This window comes from Balearica regulorum, chromosome 3 (assembly GCF_011004875.1).
Source record: "Balearica regulorum gibbericeps isolate bBalReg1 chromosome 3, bBalReg1.pri, whole genome shotgun sequence".
Classification (NCBI taxonomy): Eukaryota; Metazoa; Chordata; class Aves; order Gruiformes; family Gruidae; genus Balearica; species Balearica regulorum.
Window position 1 is genome coordinate 51,166,020 of NC_046186.1, and position 25,549 is coordinate 51,191,568.

The 25,549-nt window shown below is 39.5% G+C and overlaps 2 protein-coding genes across 6 annotated transcripts in view; one reads left to right on the forward strand and one right to left on the reverse strand.

The window, feature by feature from the left end:
- Positions 1 to 5,305, reverse strand: part of AK9 (adenylate kinase 9) — a 77,102-nt gene extending 71,797 nt beyond the window's left edge. The window contains exons 1-3 of the mRNA XM_075747860.1: positions 4,956 to 5,305; positions 3,630 to 3,759; positions 1,041 to 1,104 (exon numbers count right to left, since the gene is read on the reverse strand). Coding sequence (XP_075603975.1) covers positions 1,041 to 1,104; positions 3,630 to 3,746 — 181 coding nt within the window. The 5' untranslated portion in view covers positions 3,747 to 3,759; positions 4,956 to 5,305. The remainder of the gene's footprint in view (positions 1 to 1,040; positions 1,105 to 3,629; positions 3,760 to 4,955) is intronic.
- A 107-nt stretch (positions 5,306 to 5,412) lies between these two features.
- FIG4 (FIG4 phosphoinositide 5-phosphatase) overlaps positions 5,413 to 25,549 on the forward strand; it is a 74,686-nt gene continuing 54,549 nt past the window's right edge. Inside the window, exons 1-5 of one of the 5 annotated variants that reach the window (XM_075747861.1) lie at positions 5,414 to 5,686; positions 17,860 to 17,958; positions 19,010 to 19,133; positions 22,138 to 22,294; positions 23,609 to 23,659. In XM_075747861.1, the coding sequence (XP_075603976.1) occupies positions 5,615 to 5,686; positions 17,860 to 17,958; positions 19,010 to 19,133; positions 22,138 to 22,294; positions 23,609 to 23,659 (503 nt within the window). In that variant the 5' untranslated portion in view covers positions 5,414 to 5,614. Of the gene's footprint in view, positions 5,687 to 14,102; positions 14,208 to 17,859; positions 17,959 to 19,009; positions 19,134 to 22,137; positions 22,295 to 23,608; positions 23,660 to 25,549 lie in introns of those variants that run through there. The other 4 variants (XM_075747863.1, XM_075747862.1, XM_075747865.1 and 1 more) reach the window with 4 other exon arrangements.

Consider the following 25,549-nt stretch of genomic DNA (forward strand, 5'->3'; position numbering starts at 1 on the left):
GAACAACTGTACACATATATACCATAAAATCAGATTTATAATTTGGTGTCCCCAAAGAGGCACTCAAGAAATTGCTTCATAGTTAAGGTTATTATATTCTTTTCTTCTACTTAAGAAGATTACATTGACTTTCAAACTCGTAGGACAAATCTGGTGGAAAAGTTTTCTTTTTTCATAAAACTTAAGTGAATGAATCAAGATTTGTGAATTATAATGTCACAAATACAAAAATACAACCAGGGCTTTAAAAAAATTACAGATTTTTAATTTTTCGTAGTTACTGCTGACATACTCAGTACAAAAGAAAACTGCCAGAGAATTATTTTTTGTAGGAACCTACAAAAACCTACATTTCTTGCTGAGATGCCTCGAAATGAAAAAAAAAAACAAAACCTCAAACTCGCTAGCAATGTGTTGATAGGGAGTAAGAAAATGTTTTAAGTAATAGCTTTTACTCTACAGATCTTAAAAAATCTTTGATGAGAGAGACTGTCAGAAATGGAGCTGGATAGCTTAGAAAATGAAATGATATCTTTTATTCCAGTAAATGCATGGTGGGAGAAATTAACTACATCTTCCAAAATAAGCCATCAGGTATTTTTGTTTTAGAAGTTTGAAAGTGCCAGCTCCCATTCCTTACATTATTACTTATACTGATACAAAAGCTATGCTTCTGTTTCCTGGAGTACATCCTCCCTTGTTTTAGGCACTGCACAAACAGAAAGGAAAGATCCTCTTGTTTTTTCATGGAGGATTGGAAAAATCTCTGTGCTCTCTGGAGTTGAATGAGTTGCCTCTATGTGAACAAGAAGGGTCACATGAATCACCTTACAGGACTGGGACTAGAACTTGAACTCTCTATAACTAAAAGGCCATTATTCAGCAATTCCATTTCTGGCAAAATGGTTACTTACTCCTTATCAGTAGTCTTTATTGCAATCAGAAACACGTCATTTTGAATTACAGGGAACAGCGAGGATATTCTAAACCAAAAGATATTATGAAGCCAATGCAATGTTAGAAAGATAGTGTACGTTTACCTTCGATGAAAATGCATTTCCATATTTGCGCTAGTTTTCTAGCTAATGTTTTCTTCCCAGAACCCTTAAAATGAAAAATACACTTTTAAAAGAAAAACAGGCAGAAGGAAAAAAAAAAACCCAAACATATTACACAATAGAGAATATATTTTCATATGATAAAACCAATTAAAAGCTACTATTGGGATTAGGACCTCTGAGTTATGCACTGGGCAAACACAAACACTCTTTTTAATACCATCCTCTATTTTATACTGCCTAGCATTGCTAATATACTGTTACTGTCCTTTGCAGTTAATTATTTCCAAAGTAATTACACTGACTTCGTTTCTGAGTAACTCTATCTAAAACTTAGCTATGATTTGCCCGTAAATTCCTATGAGAAGCTCTTCAGGACTGAAATTTATTATCTGCAGTCTCAAAGCAAATTATGATGCAAACCTGTTCGGCTGTTTCTGAGTAAGATACACAGGGACAGTATTCTTTGGCTGAAACAATGAATACGTAAAAACTGCCCCTGTCCACAAATCTGGTTTAGATACTGACAAAATGTTTATCTTCTCACTTACATGAATCCTGAGGAACCAACATAACCAAGAGTAATGAGGTCTCTAAGAGCACAGCTACCTGAATGGGACTTTGCAAAACTCACCATCTTCCACTCTTAGCATTATACCCTTTTTTCAAAGGCATACAAAAAGACCTTTTTTTGACAGTCTGTTTGCCCTAGATAAATTTTATGATTAAAAATAGTAAAAAAACACAAATAAATCACATTTCCAGTTAACAGCATACCAGCAAATACTCCAGCCTACTCATACCTTATATCTTACATCTTACAGGTGTGATGAGAATGTATGTATTTGGTTCTGCTTTAATGACACTATGTTTTAAACTTAAAATAAATATCTTAAGATAGATGCTCTACACATCAGCCATATAATTAAAAGACATTATCATAAAAATAGAATATTTAATTCCCTGCCCTCTTGGCCAGGCCTGTGCAATTTCAACCCTTTGTTAAAACTTGTATTAATATCAAGCAATTAGTGAAGGCAATGATTTCAGATGAGAATATTTATTTCTTATACCTTTTTTGCATTGTCTTTCAATGAGTATTTCATACTGGTTTGGTCTATAAAAATACAAAGCTACCTTTTTCATGTAAGGTTAGAAACTTGATGTTTGTTTAAAACTAGGCGAGCCAGTCCACTGTAGTTTTCTACTGAGCTGAATGCACTCTTTCAGGTCTCATGCTGAGCACAGGGCACACTCATCGGCTATCACCTTATACAATCGCACTCTGATGTTTGCATCTCTTCCACTTGCAGAACACTACCCTGCCTTCTTTCTCAGTCTGGTCAGATGTACAGATTTGCAGCCAAGCGCTACCCAGCAACTGGAGCCAAGGAGTAGGAAAGGATGCAGACCTGTCCAAACGTTAGGGACCGGGAGCCTGCCAGCCTCCTGAAAGTCTTTGAAGAAAGGAAACATAGCACTACGGCATTGATTTGGGACTTGATTTGGAGGATCAACTGGCAATGAAGTTTGGGTTGATTGCGAGTTCTAGATGCAAACCATTTATCTTTCTACCAGCTAGGCAGCACAAAGCAGATTTCCACATGGTCATTTCAGGCTCTGTTGTGGTATCTAACGGAATCACACACCAATGCAGCTGCTAGAGGACTGTGTGTTCACACTGGAAGTCGCATGCTCTGAAGGCACCTTTCATGGGCAACTGCAATGTTCAAAAGGAAAGCAGCTTTCAGGGCACCAGTGGTGTGTTTCAGTGCATACCAGATTCAGTATAAGACATAAGGCAAACTTGCACCAAAAAAGAACCCTCTTCAGCAAACTAATGCACTAATGTTAAACCACCCATAGAGTCTCCTACATTTGGGAAAAAGAAATCTGAGAAGTCTATAATTATAAACCATCAAATTTTCCTAAGTAAAGGAGGCCAGGAAAAAAAAAAAAAGCTTTTTATAAAATACAGTAACTTACATATATGTAAAATGACACATACTTAAAAATGGAACTGAATAATAATGTGATAGAAGGTAATTTGAGAAGAAGAGAGACCTTGTAGTAAAAATATAGTACAAATCTCCTTATCAGGACACCTTGATGAATTTGTTATTCCCACACATATGGCATATAATTATGTCAAAGTTAATTTAAATATTTAATATCTCATTGCATGTCTATAAGTCAGTACACTAACCTGACGGTTCTTTTATGCCTATTCATGTCTTTAATCTGTCAAGTTTTTTAAAAATTATAATACTGAAATAACATAAAAACAATCCAGTTGCCCATGTGAAAATAGAAGAAAATTTTTGAGCAACATGTGAATTTTAATTACAGTAATAACACTTCTAATTGTAATTGACTGGTCACTCAGTCCAAAAATTGGCCTCATTAATGAGACCAGAATCTTTACCACACTCTGCAGGATTTGCAAAGTGGAAAAGATAAAAAACTAGATCTTTGATTTTTTTTAGCAGCATCACTAAACTGAAGTTTTTAAAGGAAAAGTAAAATTGTTAACAGGCTATCTGAAGAAAAAACTTCTATCAGACATCTTACTGGCTTTCCAAGGACAATTAAGCAAGTGGGTTTAGACAACAGAAAGGATTTTTCAGCTTCATCTTCATCAAAGATGTCTGCAAAGGGCTGAGTTTGTTTTTCCTCTTGTGAAGCCATAAATTATCTAAGACTGGGAGAAAAAAAAAAGCATTTATAAAATGCAGTAGCTTACATATGAGTAAAATGACACATACTTAAAAATGGAGCTGAATAATAATGTAATACAAGGTCAATCGCTTTGTAACAAAAGCTGTTATAAGAAGAAAAAGCATTTAGAGAACATACACAATGCACCCATTACTAAGAGAAGAGTTGCTTCTGAAAAATAAGAGGTTGTCAGAACCACTCCTGGTCCCCAGCTACAACTATATGGATGCTGATAATGACTTCTTCCTGACTCTCAAACTGCTTGTAGCTCTTTTTTAAACAGCATATCATTGTTCTATCGCCTTTTCCTTCCTGTGCCAATTGCCACACAGTTGTAACTACTCTCTGGTCCCTGAAACGGACCATGGCCCTGCTAAGCCTTTCGCTTGTGAGCTTCAGACACAGAAGAGCCCCATCATGGTCAATGGAACTACTTGCTGCGTCCACAGCTAGGTACACGAATAAAGCTTTGCAGAATTCAATCACAGTTCACGATCAGTTCTGTAACCCTCTCACAATTCCCAGCCCTTCCAGGACTGCCAGAGATTGCACACCCAGCACTATGCAAAGTGAAACAGAAACAAGTTTCTAATGAAGGTAAGCTGGAGGAAAAGATGGGGGGGGGTCTTTCCAACAAATGGAGTCCAAAAAGGTGAGGAGCTTGAAGAAGCATGGTTTGAAGAAGACAAAAACAAAACCTCACTTATTTTAGGGGGCCACTTAAGTCTCACCCCTTCCTGCCTCCTCAGTCATTTTAAAATTAAAAAATTCTACTTCAGGATGAAAATCTGAAAAAGCTTGTTTTGAAACATCAAACTGAAACATTCTAAGACCTGATGAATGATAGGGACAGTATTTTAATATTAAAAAAACCCACTACACGCAAACCAACCCTCCATTCCTCTCACAGAAACTCACTGGCTGAACTTCACCGGACATTCCCGGCAGTTTCGCTCCTTGCCAAACCTGTACAATTACGACGCAATTTCCCAACTACAAACCCCACCCCAACCAAACCAAAGAAATAAACCAAACTTTCTGCCCCGACTAAATACCTGGCGGGGCCTTGTTTCCCCCCCCCCCAGCCTGACCGGCAGCGCCAAGAGGATCCCCCCGGTCGGCGCCCCTCAGGGACGGGGCGGGAGGCGGGGGGGGGGGGGGGGGGAGGGGGACACTTACGTTGAGGGAGGGGACAGAGTGAGGGCGCAACGCCCGCCGCGCGCACCCTGTACCACCGGCTTGTGTACCCTCGTAACCCGGGCAACCGAAGAGCACCGCCCCCTTCCCTTCGCCCCGCCCCCTCGGGAGGAGGACGGAGGTGGGAACGCCCACCCCGCGCAGGGAGCGGCCGCTGGGGTTCCCGCGGGCGGCAGGGCGGGGAGGGGAGCTCGGAGCTGTTCCTGGTGCTGACCCTGCCGACGGAGCCGCCCGCAAGTGGCAGTGGCGCGCCGCACCCCTCAACGAGCGGGCCCCGGCGGGAGCGGCGGCTGACGGCGCCGCCAACTCGCCCGCCCCGGCGACCCGCCCCCGCCGCGCCGGGTGCCGCTCTGCTGAGGGGCCACGCGTGACGCGGCTCCACCGTTAGGCGGCGGCGCAGGCGCTCTCTCTCGCCCGGCCGTGGGCGCGCCTGCGCGGTGGCGTGCCGCCACTTCCGGCTTCCACCCGTCCCGGCAGTGGGCGGTTGGGGTTGGTTCTGAGTCCTGCTGTGTGCGTGTGCGTGTCCCCCTCTCCGGCAGGAGCTCGGCTGCTCCCTCGGCTGCTGGCGGGCAGCTCCCCTGCCCCTCCTGCCCCCGCCGTGCCTTGGGGCCGGGGTGAGGCCCGAGCCCTGCGCAGCCGCCATGCCCGCGGCGGCCGCCGCCGCCCCCATGATCAGCTCAGTGCAGAAGCTGGTGCTGTACGAGACCAGGGCTGTAAGTAGCGTCTGCCCCGCCGCCGCCGCTCCCGGGGGGCGGGAAGGAGCCCCGCCTGACGGCCCCTACCCTGGGGGCTGCCGCGCCGTGTGTGAGGCAGAGCCCTGTCGTGCAAGCCTTGGCCTGCAGCTTGTCAAAAAACTTCCTTACCTTTCCCTTCTTTTGTTAGATTTTTTTGTCACACATTCAAAACATACAAATAACAAGTTTTTAAAATTCTTGTCTTCACCGTGTCTCTTAAGCGAAGAGGTGGTTTCTGACCTAAGCGCTGTTAGCGCACGCAGGTCGAGAATCAGAGGTGACGCAGTGCTGGAAGCTGAAGGCCGGCGCTGGCAGGCGGCGGGAGCGGCGGCTGGGCCAGCGCCGGTGCTGCGGGCGGGGAGGTATGGGCCCCGCAGTGCTGTTGCTGCTCCTGCTCTTGGCGTTTGCTTGCTTTGTTGTGTGGCTGGCCTCGCTCAGCTGGGCTGGCGGTTCTTACTCCTCTACCCTGGTGTATTGAAACTCGGTGGATGGAAGTTGTCCAGGATTAAAAAAGATTTGAATTAAGAATTTAAACAGCATGGCTGAAGCGGTTACCACCCATACCTATTTATTTTTTCTGAGAGATTTCAGTTCTTGTCAGCTGAATGGCTTGTGGAGCAACTTCCAGAGTTTTCAGGCTGATCTCTGGAAGTAAGCTGTTGAAGATTTTTAGCATTCTGTTGCAGAAACTGTAGGGATGTGCTATTCACAGTACATTTTGCCGTGGGCAAAGTGGACTGGAGGTTTGCCTGGTAACTGCTTCTTCAGCTGTGTGATGAGCATGCTACCGTGTGAGTCAGAGTCTGATTCTTGGTGTCAGTAACCTGGAATAATACCACTGCATTTATCGTCTTTTAGCTCCCAATCAAATGTCTTTGCATAGTTTCTTTTGTTTCATAGTATGTTGGTTTTTCACTTGAGGTAGTTTTGGACAGTTAGATATCATGGCTTTAAGTGCAACGATTAGCTCTAGTTCTAAGTTAAGATGTTACCTGTAGCGATAATAGAGAATAGTTTTTACAATGAAGTCAGCATAGCCTCTTGAAAACATACCAAAATGGCAGGTTAAAGCATGCAGGATTATTGGTACCAGTAGATTGAAAAATTGAGGTTACTCTTGCTTTCCAGAATGTTACTTTTTTCCTCTTTATTCATAAAGGAATTTTGATTGGTGCTTTAATGCAGCTTCCTCAGCATTGATGGAAAACACTGTTTGTTGTTTTATTTGCAGCTAAATTATTGCTATATGAGAGAGGGCAGTGGGGAAATATAATTCCTGAATTACTGAATTTAGTTGATCTTGGCTGACAACTCATGCTACTTTTCAGGTAGCTGAGATTTGGCTTTTTGTGACTGGCATGCACTGATATCTGGCTTCCTTCTCAGTGAGCTTTAAGACTCAGTTGCTGAGAGACAACCTGTTATTTACAGAGACAATATTACGCTTTAGGGTTCTGCCAGCAAGCTACAACTCTAGGCCTCTCAAGCTGATCCTGTTCAGGAACCACAGTCTTTCACATCTGGCTAGTGGTAGCTGGCAGCATCTGCCCAAATGGGCGAGTTTGCCCATGCTTTGCTGTGATCAGAATTCAGTAAGGGGCAGATCCAGTAGTTCTGATCATGCAAGGAGGCCTGATGTTTTTGATCAGCTATGAGAGGTAGTGGTTTGTGGATCAGCACGTGCCATTTGAAATGTCTCAGCTCAGTAATGATGTCCCAAAGCTGTTTATTCAGTCACTTGCTGGGGGGTGATACAAAAGTAATATTTTCCTGAATACGATTATATGTTGTTACTAAAAAATAAAAAACTATGCTATACTACTGCAAATTGCAGTCCTTTGCGTTTTGGAATTCAAATTCTAGTCTCTTTTTTTTCCAAAGGAAAATGCTATAGGAATCATTTTGGAGTAATTATTTGAAAAGGGTTGATGCCTTAATAAAATCAGACTCATGTATGTTGGAAGAGACTTCTGGAGTTCATCTAGTCCAGCCCTCTGCTCAAAGCAGCTTCAACAAGAGCGTGATGCTCAGGGCTGTGTCCAGTTGAGTTTTGAGTATCTCCAAGTATGGAGATTTTACAGCCTCTGCAGACAACATGTTATAGTGCTTGACCACTCTCATGGTGTAAAAAAAAAAAAAAAAGAGGGAGTGGGGGATGGGGAAGAAATTCCGTGTATTACATTGGAACATTGCATATTTCAACTTGTATCTGTTGCATTTTGTCCATCTGCTGTTCACCCCGCAGAAGAGCTTGGCTCTGCGTTATCTACATCTTCTCGTTAGATAGTTTTAGACAGCAGTAAGATCCTGCCAAAGCTTTCTGAAGGCTGAACAAACCCAGTTCTCTTGGTCTCTCCCAGTGCATCACGTGCTCTGTCCTCCTGATCATCTTGGTAGCTCTCTGCTGGAGTCACTCTGGTATGTCAACATCTGTCTTTTACTGGGGGGCTCAGAACTTGACTTCAGGCTTGATCAGGTCACAGAGAATTTGAGAGGCAAATTTGCTGTTACAGCTGATTCAGTGTCACATTGGGCTGCTGACAAAAGTTCCCACTTCTTCTCCCCAAGGAACTCCTCATGCAGCCTCCTTTGCATAAAATCTCACAATCACACAGTTGCCAGCTGTGACAGTCACTGATATGACGGAAGCATCACCCAGACATAAAATTGAATAGCTTTCTCCTGGTTCAGATTACTCTTTTGATTTCCCTGAGGCCATTTACTTGCTAGATACAATGTGAGTATGTGGGACCAGGAGTTATATCAGATACGGAATAACATGAAACTGTAGCCTAAGAGTCCTTGTGGAGTCCTTGAGTGGGCAAGGAAGGGATGACTGAAGTTTTCAGCAGTGGGAGAAACACAGTGCACACTGATCATACTGCTTATTCCTGTAAAACCTCTTTGTGTTAAAGGAGGAAGAGGTGAAATGGATATGTTAAAGGAGGAAGAGATGAAATGGAGGTGGAAATGGTGAAGGAGGATTTTTTGGTTGACTTTTTTTGAGTGCAGAATTACAGTAGCATTAAGTCAAACAGGAGAGGCTCTGATAGCATTATTGGAGTCACACAAGAAGGACTCCTAGAGGGGAGGAGAACTGGATTCACAGTGCCAATTGAAGCAACAGAAAGCAAAATTCTGTATTTTGTATTAGTGTTTATATTTAGAGTAGTTGCTGAGACCTACCTTTTAAACTGACACTTGGAGTCAATAAATACCATGGAGATGTGAATTGTATCTCCTGTTTGTCCTAGGACATTGAGGGTTTGTTTAGAAGTAGTCAGAAAAATGAACTGAAGCAGTTGTATTCAGATCAATGCCAATTATCATTCATTTTATGCATATATTTACTGCTGAAATGCACGCCAGAGGGCAGTAAAGATATTTCAGCAATATGACTAATGAGAAACAAAAGATATTTTCCTTTCTTCTTCAGGAGAAGATGGAACTTTTGTGTATCCCCCAAATGAAGCCCACCTGAAAGCTGTAGGCTAGTTCATTGGAAATTATCATCCCCCTGAGGTGGTGTGACACTGAACAAGTCAATTTGTGCCATCTCTGTAAAGGCATATCACTTGCCTATCTTTCAGGATATTATGGGGCTTAATTAATGTTATTTTATTCTAATCAGGTTCTTCTGCAATCTCCATCTCCACAGCATCCAAATTACTTGCACAAGCTTATTAAGCAATGTGACTAGCATAATTACGTGTAGATTTTTCTGCCCTTTTCCCCAGGGGAAATTCTGTGACTTTTTTGAGGGTCTTTTTTTTTTTTTTTTTTCCTTTTTTTTTAATATTTCCTTTCACAGGTTTGCTTATTTGATGCTGAAGTTAGTCTGTTGTCAAATTGGAGAAACTAATGTAGAAGATGATTTCATAGATAAAGCTACAGATTTTTTACTGAATTATGAAGTGCATTGATTTATATAGATGGTTATCTGATGCATTTACAAATGTTGAAAGTAATGAACAATCTACTGCGCAACCATTAGCTATCATAATTTTCTAGCTAGAAGCGGCTGTGAGATTTGGTCTGTCCAGAGTGATTTCATTAGCAGAAGGCAACCCCTCTCAGCTGACTGTCGCATTCCCTCTGTAATGGCGTTCCAGGAATGACGATGACGTAATGGAGCAGAGGACGGAGTTGGGACAAGAGAAGAAGTTTTATAGAACTCAGGAAAGCACTGTTTCTGTCTTGAATGTCTTGATATAGTGTCAGATAAATGGACAAAAAAATAGAGAAACTTAATCAACTGGTCTGTGTGGAGCCTGAGACCATTTATGAGTACAGCAGATACTTGGTGGAATAGCAGTGATGAGAATGCCGCAAGTTTTGAAGGGTATATGCTGTTCAGGGAGAACAAAAATAAAGTTCAAAAGTGGTAGCACCACACTGCATGTGAAAGATTTGCCTTCAAAGGTCTGCCTATGTTGTTTGGAAAAATATGTTTTATTTCTTTTGTCCTGTGTTGCCCTGGGTGTCATCATGTAGTTACTAGATCAATGGGAGACAGATACTCTTACAGTATGTTGTTGTGAATTCACTTTTCAGGATGGAATGGTGATGAGGGGTCTGTGGATAAACGATCGGAAATTGATGTATTTAAATGTAATGGAAGGGTGAAGAAAACCAGATATTTTCTGTCACTATTTTTTGTTTTCAAAGTGAAGTTTGTTATGGCCCTAAAACTAAATGAGTATTTTTCCTTGTTTAAAGTAAGAATGTACTTTGTAAGTATGAATGTACTGAACGAATGGTGAAGATAAAATGAGTAACAAGAATTACATTATGAAAAAGGGAACAGTTGGTGTTGGGGTAGAAATAAAATTCAATATATTCAACATGCTGTAGTTGAAGGGTAATATTATCTCCATCCTGGAAATTTGAAGGTGTAGGCATACTAAACAGTGGAATGACTGTAAATATTTTCAAGTTGTTCAAGTCAGGGGTGGTGCTGTGACTGGAACATGACAAGTGGAATATTTAATCTATTCTGAAGTCCTGCACATAATTTTCTGTAGGAGAGTGATTGAAAATCCAGGTAAATAACATAAAATGCAGTCTAGACTTACAACGATGCTATCAGATTAACCTGGTCATTTTGCACATCTTAATCTAAAAATTAGATGGCCTTATGTATTTAAACCAACTCCTTTATGGAGGTGCAGTGATACAAGGAAAATCTCTGGCTTCGCTAATGGAAAGGGAGGTTAGTAGAGAAGTTAGTATGAAGTGAGTAAGGAATCATCTTATAGGGTTGATTTGTTGGTTTTTGTTTGTTTTTTTTCAAAGAATGGTTTTTAGAACCGATATACTTCAGCATTTTCAGTAATGTTATTGGCCCAAAATGTGGGTCAGCTCTGATTTAGAGTTTTGAAATATTGCCAATAATGAGGATAATCAGATTACAAGATCGCAAGAAACAATGACGACCCTTAGGAGTAGATAAAAGAAATAACTTAAAATGGAATGATATACTGTGAAACTTCATGCACCTTAGGATAGATTACACACCAATAAAAGTTTATTCAGAGTTTATCAATTCAGAAGCAGTAGAGAAGGAGGATCTGGATGTTTTATGTGAAGAGTGGGAGGGGGGTGGAGCTGCTGCTGAAGTACGACTCTGAAAAAGGCAGATGTGGTCTTTTGTAGTATGGTCATTAATGAGAAATACTAATGTATCTATATAACGAGACCTTGTATGGGATGTTGTGTACATTTTCTGTCCATATTCATTTAAGAAATAAGAATTCAACCAGGAACAGGTCCAGTAAGGTAGCATAGGCTAGAGATGTCTTGGGAGGAGCAAAGAGACAGCAAAATTTCTTTATTTCTATTGAAGTGAGTGCTGAGAAGGCATCCAGTTACTTAAGGAATCATAGAATCGTTTAGGTTGGCAAAGGTCTTTAAGATCATGAAGTCCAACCATTAACCTAGCACTGCCAAGTTCACCACTACATGTCCCTAAGTGCCACATCTACACATTTCTGAATGTTTCTATGTTTCTGAAAGCATTCCAGCAGAATAGGTGCTAAAGAGGGGAGAGGTATTTGGCTGAAGGAGAATGTATAGATTGATGATTAATAGATTTAGCTGAAAATTAGAAGGGAGAATCTTGAGGAACCCCTCATTGGAGCAGGAAGAGCAAAGTCCTGTTTGGGACAAAAAAGCTTTGGTTGCCCTGGGACAAAAGGGAATTACCGAATGCTGTGGCTGTAGGATGCAGAGTGGGTAGCCATTCCTACATGGCCCAAGAGTGGTGCTTGGCAGGGTGTGTTCTTAAAATTTCTCATCTTGAAAGAGCTTCTTTTGAAGAGTTTCAGTAGATTACAGGAAGCAGGCTATTTTCAGGTACCTCTCTTTGCCCCTCATCACCTCTTCCTTTGTTCATCTCATTCTGCCAGTTTCTATGAGAGATGAAAGATAGATACTCCCTGAATTGCTGTAAGTTCTATAGAAAGATCATAGTAGAGTTTTTGCTGTACCTTACATCTAGGTGTAATTATTTTTCTTCCCTTCTTTGGTATAGTAGAGAAAAAAGGCTGAACCTATACTTTTTTTACCCTATTTAATATCTTGTTTATGCCTTGAAGATTTATGATCTACAATCAAGTTCGGTACTTATTAAAACTACCACAAAATTTGAGGAGGAGGCTTTTTCTTGCATTACTGTATGCCTGCTGTGAAGGAGGGTGGAGGTTTGATGGCAGGTGACAGCTCCCATTGTGCTGCCTGGTTAAGCATAATTTAAAGCAGAGCATTAATAGTGCGCTGATCCAAAGTCAGCGTTCACATGAAGGTTTCTCATCTGGCAACCTGGTGTGTTTCTTCAGTTTGACAGAAAGCGTGACTAGCACGTAAATACATTCCTGTATCGTGTCCCCGCGCTGGAGCAGGGGATATTTCCTGAGGAGACGCAGCCTGCGGCGAGGACCCATGCTCCAGCAGGGAAGAGAGTGAGGTGGAAGGAGCAGCAGAGAGGAACTGTTACGTCCTGACCGCTAACCCCTATTTCACACCCCCCTGTGCTGGTAGAGGAGTTGGGGGTGAGGCTGTGCCTGGGAAGAAGGGGCGGGGGGGAAGGTATTTTAATTTATCTTTGTTTCTTGCTATCAGAACCCATTCTAATTGTCAATAAATTACAGTCATTTCACCCCAAGTCAAGTCTGTCTTGCCTTTGATGGTAAATGTTAGGCAATCCCCTGTGTTTACCTTGACCCATGACCTCTTCCATCTCATTTCTCTGCCTGGCCTGTTGAGGAGGGGGAGTGAGAGAGCAGCTGGGTGGGCTGTGCTTCCTTACAGCTTTGTATTTTTAGACATATTCATTGGCTCAACGGGTATCTTTTGCAAGCATTTTGTTCCTAAGTGTTTTCTGTATGCTATTTGCAGGTTTAAAAATTGACTGTATTAGTGTGCTGCTGTATTTTTCAAGTAACTTTTAGTGTATTTTAATTTCTTTTTCTTTTTTCCTGCTGATTAAACAACATGTTGCTTTTTAACCGATGAGTGAAATAAGTTCTTTATAGTGCTAATGTTTCTTAATGATAATTAGTCTATCCAGAGAAAGAAATCATAGTTTTAGATCAGGAGTTCCAAGAAGTAATCTTCTTGAAGAAAAACAAATAAAATACTTGTGGGCAGAATGTTTGATTTCAGAACTATTATCCTGCCATTACAAACAACAATTTGTATTAAGTTTTTTATTTTGTTTAGACTCCTTTTAGAAGAATCTATTGGTTTGGCCAAATCAAAAGCTTGATAAAAGAGGGTGTAAAGCCTTTCAATTATATTGTTTTTGTTAAAACTCAGTCCCAGGTGGAAGTGACTAATGATCGTTCCTATCTTGTGGTTGCTTAGTGATAATTGTGCAATAAATTCAACTTCAGTCCAGATCTCATAGCTGTATGATGCAGTGCTGTGGTTGGTAAAGTGCACTTATTTACAAGTTTCAGCAAAGGCCAAGGACAAACTAAACCTGGAAACAGCATGTTTCATCTCGGATGATGGTTGAAGGACTTTGGTGGAGCAGTATGAGGAAGTCTGCACAGTTTCTCCTTGTGTACTGTTCTGTTGAGAAAGTACTTTGTTGGCCAAGGTTGTCCATTTATCTAAATGCAGTGGTTTTGCTGTGGAGTGGAATTGTTCGAGATGTGGAAAAGGCTTCAATTTATTCAGTTCAACTTAGTAATAAATGGAATAAAAGAATAAGGATAGATACTCCCAGAAAGGTTTCTGTAGCTTACTTGTGGATTCTCATTTCTTTTACTGTCATGATTTCTGTTAATCAAAATAGTTGTAGATAGTACAGCGCATTTTAGCTTTGATTAATTTTGCAATTATATTACAACCTCAAAATTTAATTTATTTGGTGTTACATGCTCCGTGTTGTGTTGATTTGGTATTTTTCTTTATTCTTTCCTAGGATTCGTGTGATGGCAAATTTAATTGCAGTGCATGTCACTGATACGGTTTTATTTGTGTTGCATATCATCCAGTAAGACAGACTTATTCATTAGATGCATAAATTAGGTAGCAGAAGCAGCTAATGCTGAAATATCTTTTTTTGTTTAATTTTTGCTTTGTTAGTTTTCATATCACCTTTATTTTCGTTTCAGATCTTGAAGGTTGAGTATGAGTTGGCATATCACACCATTTTTCGAGTAATTTTGGGATTGTTGATTGTTAGCCAGTCGTGGAGACTTCCCAAGTAGAAGTCTAATTTCAGGTTCCTAGTTTTCAGGACTAGTCCAAATTAAAAAGTTTTTCCAGATGTTTCCTTCTTTATTACTTCCACAAGAATATCCTCTAACGTGCGGTGGGTAAGGTTTCCATTTGCTAAACAGAAATTTCGGCTTTCTAAGAAGGTGGCTTCATTTATGTCTGTTTATGTTGGGTTTTGACGCTGTTCTCAACTGACCTTCCTTAATACATTACACAGCCTTGGTTTCTAACTTAATACAAAACTCCTAAATTAGTCCTTAAAGGACTTCAAAGATAGCTTGTTAAGTACTATTCATTATGGTGATTGCTACCATAGTCTGCAGATACAATTCTTACCTAACTCTGCTGCTGTTCTCAGCAGCAGCAGTTAAAACTGGCACTGTATTTGTGCATAGCTCACTGTAGCAGCTGCCAAGCTGATGTGAATGATACATTCCTCATAGCTCTTCCTTATGTTTTATCGGTCTATTAAAATGGAGAAGTATTCAGCTGAACTTCCTTAGTAATAGCATTTGCAACTCTATATCCATCCCTCCCTCTCTCTTCCTGTGTCTCATGTGCCATGTTCCAATTTTAAATGTGGTCTTTGGTCCAAACTGCTGTTTGGACAACCATTTTAAAGTTACACTATTCTAATTTTATGCAGGATGATTTGTTGGTAACCATAGGTGTCTTCTATAGGGAAGAAATTACGCTCATTAAATGAGCTGGACATGGAGGGAGATCACTGAGCTGTATTGCAGTAGACTCATAGAGTGATTTGGATTGGAAGGGACCTCAAAGATCATCTAGTTCCAACCCCCCTGCCACGGGCAGGGACACCCTCCACTAGACCACGTTGCCCAAAGCCCCATCCAACCTGGCCTTGAACACTTCCAGGGATGGGGCCTCCACAACTTCTCTGGGCAACCTGTGCCAGTGCCTCACCACCCTCACAGTGAAGACTTTCTTCCTAACATCTAAATCTACCCTCTTTTAGTTTAAACCCATTACCCCTTGTCCTGTCACTACACTCCCTGATAAACAGTCCCTCCCCAGCTTTCCTGTAGGGCCCCTTCAGGTACTGGAAGGCCGCAATTAGATTTTCTCAGAGCCTTCTCTTCTCCAGGCTGAACAACCCCAACTCTCTCAGTCTGTCATCTTATAGACTACTTAAAGTCATTTAGCTTTAATTAATTAACAATTTTGTACAAATAAAGAAGCAGCACTCTTAAAATGCAAACTAACTTATCATTTGTGTATTACAAATGAATATGATAGTTCCCCCTGCCCATTCACCTTCTGCTGCGTGAAGAAAAAGCATGGTCTAAGCAAGTGTCTGTCTTAGTGGTTTGGTGTCTCTTGCTGATGGGTGATACCAGCAGAAGAGCTCCATCCTCCATCTCTGTGCCATTCAGTGCCACGCAGTGGGGACTTGGACCCGCTCCCTGTCATTATGATTTCCCTCCTGGGAAGCACAGAACTTGGCACTAAGGGATCTCCTGCGAGGGTTCTCTGCGGGGCGGGGGGGCAGGCTGGGGAGGCTGGGCTGTGCCAGCAGGAAACAATTTCCTGTGCCAAAGTCCTGCCTCAGTGAGGGAGTGCTACGATGGTATATGACTTTGAAGGGCCTTCTTTACTATCATTTAGGAGTAAACAGCAGAACTTGGCACTCAGGAGGCACTGTAATGTCAGTGTACGAGGTGGAGCCAGGAGTTGGTGGCGTTTCCTTTTCTAGCTCTTAAAGTTAAGTACTTTTTCTTTGTTAGAGCTTGCTGACTATCTAGATGCTTTTGTGATTTGAAGGAAGCTGAAGAGGGCTTTAAGTTCTTTCACCTTAAATATTTTGACAGTAAAGATGTTTCTTAACATCTAATTGGTATAAATTATGAAATTCTGAGATTTGTGTGAATGTTATTGTTGATTTCTTCTCTCACATCTTAAATCCATGTGACTTTTAGAGTTAAGATCACATGTGCATAGATGCACATGAATTTGCCATGCTTTCCTACTAGGCTGAGCATTATTAATGAGTTACACCTTGCTGTGTAACTTGCACCACACTGATGAAATGAATTAGTAAAATGAGAGCTACTTATAGCAAGCCAGTCCTGCAACCTGTGCTTACTGTTAATTCCTCTAAATGTAAAAATTCATTTATGGTTTCCCTCAAATGAGCAATGGGCACATTATATGTTTATTTGTGGTCTTTCTTTCATATTTTAAATGAGAAATAAAGCTATTTCTTTTTTTTTAAAAAAAAAGTATTTTTAACCAGCATGGCTGGTCAAATTAAACTTGAGTGTTGTAAAAGAACATTGGTAAGAAATCTATCATACTAAATATAAATAAAAAATGAAGAAACTTGCAGTACTGAAGTACTTAAAATTTTTCTGTGTTTAGTATGGACTAGGAAAGACTAGTTGGCAGAAATAGCAATGAACTACAATATAGCAACAGTAGATCATGAAAAGTTACAAACTTGTGTGTGTAAGCTTCTGTTAAATTTTACAAAGTAAATGAGAAGACAGTAATGGCTGGGGCAGGGCATAGTTGGACAGCGCCTGGTATAAGTTACATTTTTTTCCTCTCTAAACAAGTTTTCACTTTTCTTCAATTTTTAATTTTTTTCCCCTCCTTGTACAGTGGAGAGAATGAGGTCTTTTAAGTTGTAAAGGTTGATTGCATACCTACCTAAGGTACTGATGTCTAAACCAGTTTATTAACAGTCCATGTGGAATATTACGTATTTGATGTTGGTTGCAATGGATCTAGTCCAGTGTGGTGGGTTGACCCTGGCTGGACACCAGGTGCCCACCAAGCTGCTCTATCACTCCCCTTGTCAGCTGGACAGGGGGAAGGGAGAAAATAAGATGGAAAAAACCCTCAAGATAAAGGCAGTTTAATAAAGCAAAAGGCTGTGCATGGAAGCAAAGGAAAACAAAAGATTTATTCTCTACTTCCCATCAGTAGGCAATATCCGGGTACTTCCTGGGAAGCAAGGCTTCAGTACACATAGCGGTTGCTTTGGGAGACAAATGTCGTAATAACGAATGCCCCCTTCTGCCCCCCCTTCTCTCAGCTTTTATTGCTGAGCAGATGTCATATGGTATGGAATATCCCTGTGGTCAGTTTGGGTGAGCTGTCCTGGCTGTGTCCCCTCCCAAGATCTTGCCTACTCCCCACCCACTGGTGAGGGGGAAATGTTGGAGAGACAGCCTTGGTGCTGAGCCAGAGCTGCTCAGGAGTGGCCACAGCACTGGTGTGTTACCAACACCTTTCTACAAAGCACAGTGCTAGCAGGGGTGCTATAGGGAAAATGAACTCTATCTCAGCCAGACCTAATACATCTAGGTAAATGGCGTTGTTGATGTCTTATGATACAATGGGCTTTGGTTGCTTTATCTTTTATACTATTCTGACTACTTTTTTTTTTTTTAATGTAGCGGTATTTTCTTGTTGGAAGTAATCCTGCAGAAACCAAATACCGTGTTTTGAAAATAGATCGCACTGAACCAAAGGATTTGGTTATAATTGATGATAAGGTGAGTACCTCTCTATTTAGTTGGGTTTTTTCAGTTATTCCAAATAATACTGTCTATATTGGGCTGCATTTAAATATTACACATTTAATCTATTTCAACAAAGGTATGTTATAGAATCACAGAGTCATATAATAGTTGAGGTTGAAGGGGATCTCTGGAGATTGTCTAGTCCGACCCTCATGCTCAGAGCAATGTCAACTAGATCAGGTTGCTCAGGGCCATCCCCAGTTGCATTTTGAATATGACTGTAGACTCCACAGCATCTCTGGGTAACCTGTTCCAGTGTTCAACTGTCCTCACAGTAAAAAAAAGCTTTTTCTGATGTTCAAATGGAATTTCTGGTATTTCAATTTGTGCCTGTTGCCTCTTGTCCTTTGACTGGGTGCCACTGAGAAGAATCTGCCTCAGACTTCTTTAGTCCCTTCTACCAGGTATTTAGACACCTTGATAAGATCCCCTCTGAGCTTCCTCTTCTGCAGGCTGATCAATCCCAACTCTCTCAGCCTCTCCTTGTATGTCAGATGCATACAGTATTAGCATGACAATGACTATTTACAGTATGGGAGTGGTCACACGATCTCCAAACAGCACGTTCACTTTAATGAAATTTGCCCAAGTTTTTCAGTTTATTACATATAAGCTCCCAATGGTTTTATTTCATTCAGCTATGCTATTCTAAGTGCAAAATACATTTAATTACTATCTAGCCAAATTTTTAGTGTTTCTGATATATCGTATCTGAAGCAAAATAGCAGCAAGAGTTTTAATGTACATAATAGAATAAGACTTGATTCCTTTCCAGAAAGTTTATGGTTTAAAATCTTAACACTTAAGATTTAGAAATGTTTGAATTCACATGAGACCATGACTATTTCTATTGCAGTCAACGTGAATTTTGTGCATAAAAAACTTGTACTTGTTGGTAGGACTGAAACAGGAGACAGAGGATGTAGATCAGATATTTGGTATATTAAGTTAATTCTGCTATTCTCTGTCATGAAATAAAATTTACCTACCGAAGCAGTAACTTCAGTGAGTTTTTATTTTAAAGCATGTGTATACGCAACAAGAGGTGAGGGAACTTCTTGGCCGTTTAGACCTGGGAAACAGAACAAAGATTGGGCAGAAGGGCTCTTCTGGGTTATCTCGAGCTGTCTCTGCTTTTGGTGTAGTAGGTAAGTGTTTGTTTGGTTTTATAAAATCTTACTTCTTAAGGAGGTGAGGCTTACTGTGTCACGCTGTATGTCTTTCTGTCTCCCCTTGATTTTATTTTTTTTTATTAAACTGAAGAGGATTGAGAAATTTCATTCTCAAAGATAAATAAGTTTCTATGTATTTTGTGAAAACAGGTGACCAGTACGGGGGTGAGAGTTGTGCTGTAACTACTCTCTTTTTTTACTGCTAAGGAAGAGATGTAGGAAATAGCCAAACTCTAGAAGTTTGGTTGAAGATCTTGTCAAACTCAACTGACTGTAGGATACAAATCACCTGGAAATTGGCCTCCTGAATTCCAGAGTTCATGGGATGGTTTTTTTTTTTGTTTTTGTTTTTTTAAAAGAAAACAGAAGTTGACATCCTTTGTTAGGTTGTATTTCTTCATCACACACTATTCAGAAAGATGACTTAATTTTCTTTTTGGTTAACTTTTTGCAGTGACATATTTAAAGATTTATTTTTCGTGTTTGAACAAGTGTAACTGACTAGGATGTCAACTGAATTTTTAAATGCTGATTAGCTGTCCATAATCCTAGAGAATTGCTTCAAGGATTTAATAGCTTCTAAATTCATCTGAAAGTCACTACTTTCCTGCCTGTTGTCAGATACTGAGGTCAATATATTGACAGTGATATCTACAAAGTAAATGTTAATGTGTACTCTGACAGCCTCCAGGAATAGTTTGTGCTTTATTTGCATCAATATACACCTGGACATCTAAATCCAAAGCTGCAGAGGAGGTGGAGAATGCAATTACTTTAAAAGATGCTCCTGAATTTTGCATAACAACCAAAACATAAGAAAATATTAGTATTATTCTAGTGTAAAGTGACAGATTAAGCAAACTTTCTTCTGTATTCTTTTTGCCTATGAAGCATTTTGGAACTTATCAACGGATCCACTTTTCAGAAATTCCTCAGACAAGGTTTATGTTCCTTATTAGTTTAAGAGTATTAATAATATGGGTAAAACTAAAGAAGCTTCTAACAGTCTTGCAGCACTGACCTTTTTTGCACATGTGATAATATATTTGGTTGGAAAGTGGTTGTGTTCAACGAAAATTTTGCATCCCAATTGTATGTTTGTTTATATGTACTCTTCATAACAGGAGAGCTTCTATTCTGTAGCTGGGCAAATGTATTGGTTATCAGGTATGGTGTACTGAGTTATTTTTTTAGAAGTAACATGCTCTCAGTGATCTTCAGATTATCTTGCACTTTTAAAGTCTGTGCTTTAGATGTCTTCCATCTTGACATGTTTATACAGGTATGATAAACATATTTGAGGGAATGCAACTGGTCACTTATTTCTGCCTCCGGGCTCAGGTCAGGAGGACAGGGCTATTTTTTGTAGATATGGAAAGGACAGATTTGTTCTGTTCTCTGGTTATTTTGTTAACCAGAGGGAGTGCATTCAGTGCACTCAGAATGGGGGTGCTTATAGGCTAAGTTCTGTTTCACTGTATAGTGTTTAAAATAGAAATTGCTTTTAAATGGAGAGAACCAGGCCAAGGGAAAAGGCTGGCTTCCTTATCAGACTTTGGTATAATGTTTGGTGAAATTTAAAGAAGAGAGACTGTTCATGTAAGTGATTTCGGTACCTAGAGGATACTGGAAGAACTTTGCTATTAAACAACTGAAATTCAATAGTCTGGCTGCTTTGAATGGAAGGCTTTGTTTCTTATTGTCAGCAGGGTCCCCTGTCCTTGTGCAGGTGAGAGCATTTTTCCAAGGGGGGCTAATAAGGCTGAAAAAAAGATCGCAGTTCATTCGATCACGTTGCAGCCTCCAGCAGTGACAGGGAAGAAAATGTGTGCTTTGCTCATCCTTTGTCTTTAATATATAATGCAAAGCTAAAAGAACTGAATATAAGTACAAGTAAAAATGTGAATTGTGAGGCTTTTTCCCCCCCAATTAATATATTTGTTGACAGTGCAGCAGTGACTGAGTTTTAAGCTCTTTACTAGTAGCAAACCATCAAAGCAGCTACCTCCAAGAGCTAATTAATGTAATTTATTAGTTACTAAAACTTAGTATTACTGTATCACTGCCTATACTGTATTAAAAACAAATTTGAGTTCAGAAGTGGTTACGTATTTCTATTTTTAATTTAAATTTATACATTTGTACTGTATTTAAAGGTTTGTTATGTTTTTTTCCTAATGATATGTAATAGAAACATCCAAAGAAGCAACTCAGTGAAGAAGCATGACTATGCCCTGTAGCATTAGGGACTGAGGGTGGAGGTTTCAGAAGCTGCCTTTTTGTGGGCAGTAAAGCCAGACACTGCCTGTTCTACCTCCTTACCCCTCTGGACTTTGGTGGGGCCAAGTGTTGGTACCTGACAGAGCAAATAGAAAGAAAGGATTACCCTTGATGCTCTGAATAGCTAATTTGAGGGAGATGCTGCTGCAGACAGGGAATTTAATTCCCTGCTGTTAAGGAGAGAGAGCACAAAGGTGTTATAGTACCCACAACTCCTTTTGCTGTTCTGTGCCCCCATGTTCTGTTTCCACCCCCCCAGTAGAGAATGCATAAACCTGAAAACAAAATTGTGCATTGGGATTCCTCCTTTCCCTGGAAAACTAACCTTTTGGTATCTGCAGTAATTAGAGTATGCCTCGCTCTGAACAATGAGAGTGCTATAAAAAACAAACACAACTATCTTAAGTAGACAGCAACTTATTCTGAATTTTCAGTGTCTTAACTCTGCTACCTAATATTAAAAATATGCACAGTTGAAGGGAAAAAAGTAAAAACTACGTACTTCATTGATTAACACTTACTGGGGGTCAGTTGTAAGACTATGTATATTTTTGCATGTGTATATATATGCACATTTACATATAACATTAACAACAAATTCTATGAAGTCTTGAAACAATTCTGATACTGTTTTTCTAAATATATTTGATCAAATCAATGCAAACATTCAACTAACAGCATTTTAATGCTGTTTTAACAGGTTTTGTCAGGTTTTTAGAAGGCTACTACATTGTGTTAATAACAAAAAGAAGAAAAATGGCAGATATTGGAGGTCATGCAATATATAAAATAGAAGATACGAATATGATCTACATTCCAAATGACTCTGTAAGAGTCACTCATCCTGATGAAGCCAGGTAAATAATGGTGGTAAATAGTGTGTACTTTTTGAATATTTTGTAAGCAACTGTGAACTGCAACTAGAAATTTCAGTGATAGATTTTCTTCTGTTAGTATGTCATTCAAGCCATTTTATCCTAGTTGATAAATTAGTGTGGAAGAATGGAGAATGGGCGACAGGTTCTGTGGCCTCTAACCTGGAAGGTAAATGAAACTGTTACAGTCTTTCAGAGCTTTTTGTCCACATCTCCATGTCACCTACATGTCAAAGCTACATCCTAGCAAATGTGCACAAGGAAGCATCCAATATAAACACTTGTGTTCTTACAAGGGCAAAGGAAAGCTAATGATGGTTTGTATTGTTTGGGGTGCTGTTCTTTTGTTAGTAGCTCTAGCATCGTGTTAATCTCACCTGAAGAGATCTTTTGTGCCCCGATCTTTTGTGTCCTTCAAAAACTGCTGAGTAGATGATTTAATGATTCTGTGCTGTCAGAATCTTGTGAATTTTGCTGTTATAAAGGGTGATAAACTGATCCACTGGTAAGTACAGCATCTTTTTTCCTTTCTGTGACATTTTTCTGAAGAAAGAAATTTAAGCCTTTCATCCTCAGGGAACCTTGTATGAAGCATACAACTACATCTTGGTGGTGTTTTTATCAGGGTGGGCTAACCTTACTTCTATAAAATACCAGGCAAATGGTATCAATAAACTGCTTTTCAGTCTGTACCAAGTGTGAATAGTCAAAAAGTGATGGATTATAATAAACTGCTGTCAGGTAGTAAATCAAGCCAATGATAACTATTAAAGAAGTTTTCACTTTAAGGTACGACTAATGGTAAACCTCAGTCTCCCCTCTTAGAATGCAGCAGAGCATATTATCTAGCCATTTTATTATTCATAGACATATGGCTTCTGAGAATTTGCAAGGGTATGACAGGTTGAAGTAGATACTTCTTTTCTTGTTCATTTATTTGAGAATAACTGTGAAAATATTTAATTCTTGTATGGTATTGTTGAGTGTTTGCTTGTGTAAGTCTTAGAGAATTTGACACACATTTGTGGAAAATAGAACTACAATTTTACAACTGCCTAAAGAAACAGAGCATGTACATGAGTAGACACTGGATTAAAAAAAAAAAGGGGCTATTTGGTTTATTTAATCCAGATACTGACATTCTAGTGGAATTACCTGTCAAAACAATTACAATAAGATAGGAAGGGAACATCTGTCAAGAGACAGCATTTATCTGTAGTTTAGTTTCTGAAAAACTTCTTGGGGTCTGTGTGGTTAAACTAATAATTTTCCCTTTAACTTGAATTATTTTGCTAGGTATCTGAGAATCTTTCAAAATGTGGACCTTTCTAGCAACTTCTATTTTAGGTAGGTATTAATTACTGTCTCCTTTAAAAAAATCTGTACTTACACTTGCTGTAAGATTCTGCTTTTGGATTTTGATACCCACGATCTTTAGGTTGGTATTCTGGGGAAATAAGACACGTAGTCACACTGCTTGTCCATTTTCATCTGCCTCTTTTGAACCTGCTTTCTCCTTCAACAAATTGATTAGGAATGTAGTCTCCATGAAGTTAAAAACTGTAGAACTTTTAGTGGCATGGTAGAAGGTAGACACTGAAATTACTTTTTCCACTGACTGTTCAGCCTTGCCAGATTATGCAGAAGTTCTCTCTTTGGGAAAGTATTCTATTTCAGGGGGTTTGCTTGTCCAGTCAGGTTTTTTTCTTGATCTCATTTCCCAGAAAAAAAGCTTTGCCTTGATTCAGAAACAAAGATAGAGAAATAGGTCCTCATCCAAGATACACCCTGCATAGGGTACATCTTTCATAGGGCCTTCTAGCCATTAATGATTCTCTTGCTTATTGTATGATAAGTGCCACACCTAAGACAAGTTTCTGTTTCCCAGCTACTATTACACATGAGATCTTTGAGACAGCAGAAAGTAGTAGTTAGAAGACTTTAAGACTTAAAAAACTAAACAAAAACCCCCATGCAAGTACCAAAAGGTATATCAGTCTAGAAGATACTCCTTCTGGGAAAATAAAGGCTTTTTGTCACAACTGTATCTGTGAAGACAAAACCGTACGATGTTTCGTGTCTGTTTTGTTGTTTTGCATGGGAAGGCTTTTTCATAGTGTAAAACCTGAGTTTTTCGTCCAGGCTTTGTCTCCCAGTCCTAACATTATACAACTTTTTGTTCTCTGTCTGCTTGGAGATGATGAATGTATACTGTTTCTGTGGTTGTGCATAGAGGGGAAAGAAGATTCTTATATGACTCTCTGATAAACACATAAACAGCTTAATTTAAATTGTTCCTGGCTGAAATCATAGCGTATTTTTCTGCATGGTTTTAATATAAATCCTGAACAGAATTAGAAGTTATTCATAAGAAAACATTTGGTCTAAAAGGAAAATGGAGGAATAGAAGTCTTTTACTGGGATACTGTGTAAAGGTTCTGTTATATGCAAACTGAGCATGTAACAGATTATTCTTTTTCCCTGACAGATAAGCATGTCAGGTTGTTATTATGGAAATGTGGTAAATACATGGGTTAGACTTCGTTATTATTAGTGATAAATATAAATGTCCAATATTTAAATACATTTTTTTAGATCATTAATGAATATCTAGAACTTACAGGAGGGCCAGTAATCACTAATGCTGTCTTAGGCTAAAATGGAAATCTGTGTGTATTTCTGATTCGAGTGTTGGGTAAATTTGGTTTCTCCTTGGGGAAATGAATGCTAGTGGCTTATAAAATTTAGCAATTAGTGTTGAGTGTTGTCAGTATAAAAGACATGAGATGCAGAATTTGTTACTGTTATGGAACTGATTAAAAAAACCCAAAACAACCCTTTTGTTTATTCAGTAGCCACTGCCTTAAGATGCAGCTGTGCTGCAATCACAAATTTGATGACAGATACAGTTTTTGTGGAGCAAATTTTTGGCTGTTTTCAGTTCAGGTAGTAGTTAGAGTTGTACTTAAATCTAAGAAAAATTAGATTGTCTATGTATATGACTATTTCTGGTGGAATAGCTATTTTTGATCTTCAGGACTACTTCTTGGGACATAGTGAATTAAGTTTGATTTGCTTTGGTCAAAAGACATTTTCAGTTATAAGAAGAATATAAACACAATTTCAGCTATTGTACTGTAACCATCTTTTATGTTTGTAAAGCTTCCTTTGGAAATAATTTGTATCATTTGCCCTTATAAAATCAGAATCTGTGTGTCACGTTTAAAAGTGTTTTTG